Genomic DNA, 6,963 nt, shown 5'->3' on the forward strand with positions numbered 1-6,963 from the left:
GCTGCTCAAGATGAGATGATTTCTAAGCTTTCTAAAGAGAAAGATGCAGCGGTGTTCTCCGTGGGGACCTTGGGCGAAGAGAAGGAGAGGTTGGAAACTGACGTGAAGGAGCTTCAACTATATGCTGCCAACCAGTACGAGGAAGGCTTCGCCTATGCCCTTGAGCAAGTCAAGCTTCTTTTCCCAGGCCTCGACGCCAAACGCCTAGCTGAAGCTGATGCGATGAACCAGATTATTGATGGAAAGCTTGTTCCCTATGTACCTCCCCAGTGAATGATCTCTTTTGTAATGATCTTGTTTCTGCCCTTCTGTGGCTTTTTGTAATTATCTTGTATGCCCTTTTGTGGCTTTGAACAATTTGCCCCTTGGCTGGGTCCTTTATAAATTTCTTTATTCGCCTGATTTCTTCTCTTCATAACTTTATGAATTATTTTTGCGTTACGTTGTGAGGTAACGCCTTCTGTCGTTCTCGTCTAGGAAACTTTTGTCCTTGCACCTGTGACATCTTCGACTTTCTATAATAATTGTAAATTGATACAAATAACTTTGTACCTGTTGTCTTTTGGCGTTATAATGAATCGCCTGCTTTGGTGGTGTATAAGCTTCTTCTGGCGGTGTTGATAATCTCGCCTTTCTTTGCTGTATCTTTTTCTGACGTACCCAACTCGTAAGACTTACAGGTGACGCCAAGGCCTTGCAACCTTGTATAATTTTTCTTTTTGTGACGCACCCAACTCGTAAGACTTACAGGTAACGCCAAGGCTTTGCAACCTTTTTAATTTTTCTTTTTCTGACGTACCCAACTCGTAAGACTTACAGGTAACGCCAAGGCCTTTCAACCTTGTTTATTTTTCTTTTTCTGACGTACCCAACTCGTAAGACTTACAGGTAACGCCAAGGCCTTTCAACCTTGTTTTATTTTTCTTTTTCTGACGTACCCAACTCGTAAGACTTACAGGTAACGCCAAGGCTTTGCAACCTTTTTAATTTTTCTTTTTCTGACGTACCCAACTCGTAAGACTTACAGGTAACGCCAAGGCTTTGCAACCTTTTTAATTTTTCTTTTTCTGACGTACCCAACTCGTAAGACTTACAGGTAACGCCAAGGCTTTGCAACCTTTTTAATTTTTCTTTTTCTGACGTACCCAACTCGTAAGACTTACAGGTAACGCCAAGGCTTTGCAACCTTTTTAATTTTTCTTTTTCTGACGTACCCAACTCGTAAGACTTACAGGTAACGCCAAGGCTTTGCAACCTTTTTAATTTTTCTTTTTCTGACGTACCCAACTTGTAAGACTTACAGGTAACGCCAAGGCTTTGCAACCTTTTTAATTTTTCTTTTTCTGACGTACCCAACTCGTAAGACTTACAGGTAACGCCAAGGCCTTTCAACCTTGTTTTATTTTTCTTTTTCTGACGTACCCAACTCGTAAGACTTACAGGTAACGCCAAGGCTTTGCAACCTTTTTAATTTTTCTTTTTCTGACGTACCCAACTCGTAAGACTTACAGGTAACGCCAAGGCTTTTCAACCTTGTTTTATGGTTCAGCGCTCACATCTGAGTTGATCTTTGATAAAGATTCGGAGCTCAAGTTTGAGATAACCATTTTCATTGATTCAGAGCCCGTAACTTAATCAGGTTGACGCAAATATTTTGACATATGCAAGAAGATATAAACTACTAGAATTTTGAAATTCAATGAGCCTCGATAAAAACCCCAGTTAAAACAGGGGAAAAGAGTGTCTCATTGTCTTTTTATTCATTTATGAAAACGGTTCTTATACATCATTAAAAAAAAATATTGCTTAAAAGAAGAGAATGGTTTTACTTATTCTTCCACCAGAAACGCGTTGCCCCGCGATTAGCTGTAGTAGAACTTTAAGTTTGCTATGTTCCACGTCCTGGGGAGGATTCTTCCTTCCATGGTCTCTAGACGATATGCTCCTCCTTCGAAAGCTTCTTGCACCCGAAAGGGGCCTTCCCAGTTTGCCGCGAACTTTCCTCCTTTATCCTTTCCCATAGGTCTTTTCAGCACTAGATCGCCCTCTTGGAAACTCCTTTGTTTGACTCTCGTATTATAACGCCTAGCGGCCCTTTGCTTTATGGCGAATTCTATGAAATGCGCTCTTTCTCTTCTTTCCTCGATCATGTCTAGGTTCTCTTCCAAAGCTCTGTCGTTCTCTTCCTGCGTCGTGTTTTCTCTGCGCCAACTAGGAGGATTTATTTCCACCGGGATCATCGCGTCTGAACCATAGACCATTGTAAATGGCGCTTCTCCTGTCGAGGATTGGGGAGTGGTGTGGTACGACCAGAGGATGGGTGAGATGTGGGCTACCCAAGCTTCGCCTTTGCTATCTAGCCTTCTTTTTAAGGCTCTTAGTATCACCTTATTTGCTGACTCTGCTTGTCCGTTAGCTTGTGGGTGCTCCACTGATATAAAGGTGTTTTTGATTCCTTTGCTTCGACAGAATTCAACGACCTTTTCGCTGGCGAACTGTGTACCGTTGTCGGATACGATATATTTGGGCAGTCCAAATCTGCAGATGATTTTCTTCCAATAAAAGATTTTTACCTGTTCCGCCGAGATGCTGGATACCGGTTCTGCTTCGATCCATTTTGTAAAGTAGTCCACGGCGACGATGATCCATCGCGCTTGTTTATAGCCAACCGGAAATGGACCAACGATATCTACGCCCCACATGAAAAAGGGCCAAGGGGATAATACTGACTTTAGTGGCTCCCCTGGAACGTGATGCAGGTTGGCGTGTCTTTGACATTTGTCGCAGTTTCTTACATACATGGCGGTATCATCATGTATATCTGGCCAATAAAATCCTGCTCTTAATATCTTTCCTGCTAATGCTCTTGAACCGATATGACTACCACATGATCCTTCGTGTACTTCAGACATGATGCGCTTGGCTTCTTCGGTACTGACGCATAAAAGGAGGGGGGACGCGAATCCCCTCTTATATAGCTTATCCCCTACCATTGAATACCATGCCGCCATTTTCCTCAATTTAAAAGCCTTTTCCCTTTCTTTCGGGAGTTCATCCTTTTGGAGGTACCGGATAATGGGCGATCTCCAGTCTTCTTCTTCTATTACCATCATCATCTCTTCTCCGCTGATGCTGGGGGTTTTTATAGTCTCTTGAATAACGGTTCTATGGCTTCCTGGTTTTTTTGTGCTCGCCAGCTTTGACAATAGATCTGCTCTCATGTCTTGTTCACGGGGAACGTAAACTAATTCGAAAGAATCGAAATGCTTAGCTAGGTTTTGAACTCTTTCTACGTATTTGATTAACTGTGGCTCCTTCGTTTGAAACTTCCCTGATACTTGGTTGGTTACCAGTTGGGAATCACTCATGGCCCTTAACTCTTTTACCTCCATATCGCTTGCTAGCTTCATTCCTGCTATCAAAGCTTCGTATTCTGCTTGGTTGTTACTGGCTTTGAAGGCGAAACGTAGTGATTGTTCTATCATAACGCCATCTGGTCCTTCCAGTACTATTCCGGCTCCACTTCCTCGCACATTGGAGGCCCCGTCAACTGAGAGTGTCCAAGACGCCGTTTTCTCTGTTGTTGGCGGAGTAGACATTTCCAATACAAAATCAGCTAGTCTTTGTGACTTAATGGCCCCTCTAGGCGAGAAGGTGATGTCAAATTCTGATAATTCAACGGACCATGCTACCATCCTCCCTGCCAAGTCTGGCTTTCGGAGGACGTTCTTGATAGGGTAATCTGTTCTAACAACTACCTGGTGGCTTTGAAAGTACTGCCTTAATTTTCTGGCTGTGACAACTACCGCGAGAGATAACCTCTCTATTCTTTGATACCTTGTTTCTGCTCCCCTCAGGGTTCTACTTACGAAGTATATAGGTTTTTCTTCGCCCTCTATTTCTTGAACTAGAGCTGTACTCATGGCTCTATCCGAAACTGCGAGATATAGGTAAAGGGTGTTACCTGGTAATGGGCGTGTCAAGATGGGTGGTGATGCTAGGAACTCCTTTAGTTGTCTGAAGGCTTCTTCACATTCTGGTGTCCAGGAGAATCTCTCATTTTTCCTAAGGGATGCGAAGAAGTGGAAACCCTTTTCGCCCGCGCATGATAGAAATCTGGATAGCGCCGCTATTCTGCCTGTCAAGGTTTGGACTTCTTTCACGGATGTAGGGCTCCTCATGTCTATGATAGCTTGGCATTTTTCGGGGTTAGCCTCTATTCCTCTGCTGGTGAGCATAAACCCTAAGAATTTTCCGGCTTGTACTCCAAAGGAACACTTTGCTGGGTTTAGTCTCATGTTGTACTTTCTTACTGATCCCATGATGTCCAACAGATCATCATCATGGCGACTTCCCTCGGAAGTTTTTACTACCATGTCGTCGATATATACCTCTAAGTTCTTCCCTATTTGCTTGGCGAAAACCCTGTCCATCAACCTTTGGTATGTTGCTCCCGCATTCTTCAATCCAAAAGGCATGACGTTGTAAAAGTAATTGCATGTGTTCGACATAAAGGCTGTGTGGCAGGCGTCTGAGGGGTTCATCTTTATTTGATTGTATCCGGAGTAGGCGTCCATGAAACTCAGCATCTTGCACCCCGAGGCGCCATCAATTAACCTGTCTATGTTGGGTAGGGGATATGGATCTTTGGGACACGCCTTGTTTAAGTCTGTGAAATCCACGCACATTCTCCACTTCCCGTTGGCCTTTTTCACCATGACGACATTTGCCAACCATGAGGGGTATTTTATTTCTTCGATGAATCCCGCTTCCTTTAGTTTCTCTACCTCTTCTGCTATAGCGACTCGTCTTTCTTCCCCCACCTTCCTTTTTCTTTGGGAAACTGGTTTTGTGCTGGGTGATATTGAAAGTTTGTGTGTTATCACCCCTTCGTCTATCCCTGGCATATCCGAAGGCTTCCATGCGAATAGATCAGCGTTATCCTTCAAGATTTTGATGATTCGTCTCCTCTCTTCGCTGGGCAATGCTGTTCCCAAGCTGGTTGTCTGGTGTGGGTCATTGCCAATTTGAACCTGCTCCAAGTCTTCTATAGGACTTACCCTTCGAACCTGAAATTCCTCCCTCGGATCCATATATGCGCTCTCTATGATGTTTATGCCGCCTGGAATTGCGGCCTGTTTTCTTTCGAATTTTCCGCTTGCGCTGGAAGTTCGGTGTCGTATCTTTAAGCTGGATTCGTAGCATTTCTTGGCGAGAATCTGATCGCCCCTTACTGTTCCAACTCCCCCATTCTCAAGGGGGTATTTTATTGCTAGGTATAGAGTGGACATGGCCGCCCCTAATGTGTTAAAGGCGGGCCTTCCTATAATAATATTATAGGAGGTAAAAAGAGTTTTAACTACCAGGTATCGAACCTTGATAGTTTTGGCGTTGCTGCCTTCTCCAAACGTGGTAAGAAGAGAGGCATAGCCCATTACATCCACCTGTTCGCCAGAGAACCCAACCAGGGTTCCGGAGTATGGCTGCAGTTGCTCTTCTGCCAATTGCATGGCCTTGAAAGCTTCCCAGTACATAATGTCCGCTGAACTCCCTGAGTCTATCAATACCCTTTTTACGTCACAGTTCAAAATTTGGACTTGTATCACTAATGGATCATCGTCATGAGGTGCTACCTCCATACCATCCTTTGCAGTGAACGCCAAATCTGGTACGTCTAATGGCTGGGGTTGACTTATGAGGTATATTTCCGAGATGGCTCGGCGTACATACCTTTTCCTTGCTGAGCTTGATTCGCCCCCGCCTGAGAATCCTCCTGCTATTGTATTCACGGAGATTCTCCCCTTGGGAGGCTCTCTATTTGGCCCAGGAGGGTCTCGTGGCTCCTGTCGGGGGACTTTTGGCACGACAACCCGCCCTTGGGCGGCGTCGTCAATGAATTTGCGAAGGTGTCCGCTTTTTATCAGTTCTTCGATTAAATCTCTTAAGCGGAAGCATTTTTCTGTGGAGTGACCTCTACACCTGTGATATGCGCACCAGGCGTTATCGTCCAGCCCCATGGGAATGTTACTGGTTCTCCTTGGGGGGAGGCTGGCCAAACCAGTGGCCAGAATTTCGTTTAAGACGTAAACTTTTGAGGCGTTTAATGGCGTGAGGTCTTCATTGGCGGGATGATTCCTGAATTCTCTTCTGGGCGGTTGGCGGTAGGGCTTCCCATGATGCCTCTGCCATGGGTCTCCTTGGTGGCCTCCCATTTTTGGTCGTGGGTGTTCGGGCGCTCTAGTGGCACGGCCCACGTATTCCTTCTCCTTAACGTCTCTTTGCCTTTTCTCGGCGTTACTTTCTTCGCCCTTGATATAACACTCCGCCCTCTTGTTCACCTCTTGCATTGACGAGGCTGGCTTTTGGGCTAAGGACTCGTTGAAATGTCCTGCTCTTAGCCCATTGTGGAAGGCTGCCACGAACATCTCCTGATTTGGATTTGAGACTTTGATGGTGGCTTCGCTAAATCTGGCGAGGAAGTTTCGCAATGACTCGCCATGGTTTTGGCGGATGGAGAAAAGACTGGTTGATGTGACTTTCACGTGTTTCGATCCAGCGAACTGGTGAATAAATTTTTTATGAAAGTCAGCATAACTCTCAATTGAGTTCTTTGGAAGGTTCATGTACCAACGTAGGGCGACATCCTTGAAGGTGCCGGCTAGTAGTTTACACTTTAGATGTTCCGGAGCGTTGATTATGGCGGTTTGTGTTCCAATTGCCATCAGGTGTTCCCTTGGATCCGTCTTTCCGTCGAAGGTAGGAAGATGAGGAACCTTGATTGTTTCCACCACTTGGGCATCCCACAAGTGTTGTGCTAAGGGCTGTACGTCCATGACGCCCTCCCCCTCCTCCTCCTCCGAAATCAATTTCGCTTTCTCTTTTTCATTAGTTCTCTCGGCTTCGATGGCCGCAATCTGAGTTTGTAAGCGCCGTATTTCTACAACGGCGGCTTGCAAGGTGTTA

At 45.2% G+C, this 6,963-nt stretch overlaps 1 protein-coding gene across 1 annotated transcript; it reads right to left on the reverse strand.

Annotated features, from left to right (window-relative positions):
• Nucleotides 1-473: 473 nt before the first annotated feature.
• LOC123886247 lies at nucleotides 474-6,212 on the reverse strand. The gene is made up of 2 exons (XM_045935582.1): nucleotides 4,887-6,212; nucleotides 474-515 (listed from the first exon to the last, which is right to left on the reverse strand). Exons 1-2 carry the CDS (start codon nucleotides 6,210-6,212, stop codon nucleotides 474-476), a joined length of 1,368 nt encoding a protein of 455 aa, XP_045791538.1.
• Between the last annotated feature and the right edge of the window lie 751 nt (nucleotides 6,213-6,963).

The sequence above is a fragment of the Trifolium pratense genome, linkage group LG5, assembly GCF_020283565.1.
Source record: "Trifolium pratense cultivar HEN17-A07 linkage group LG5, ARS_RC_1.1, whole genome shotgun sequence".
Lineage (NCBI taxonomy): Eukaryota > Viridiplantae > Streptophyta > Magnoliopsida > Fabales > Fabaceae > Trifolium > Trifolium pratense.

What these genes read in the sequence shown, in the direction of transcription:
- LOC123886247 (XM_045935582.1), bottom strand. Translation starts at nt 6,212, where the DNA reads ATGGGAGGCCACCAAGGAGACCCATGGCAGAGGCATCATGGGAAGCCC. An exon ending in TGCCAGGGATAGACGAAGGG is followed by an intron (nt 516 to 4,886) that starts GTGATAACACAC and finishes CAATTATTATAG; the next exon opens with AAAGTCGAAGATGTCACAGG.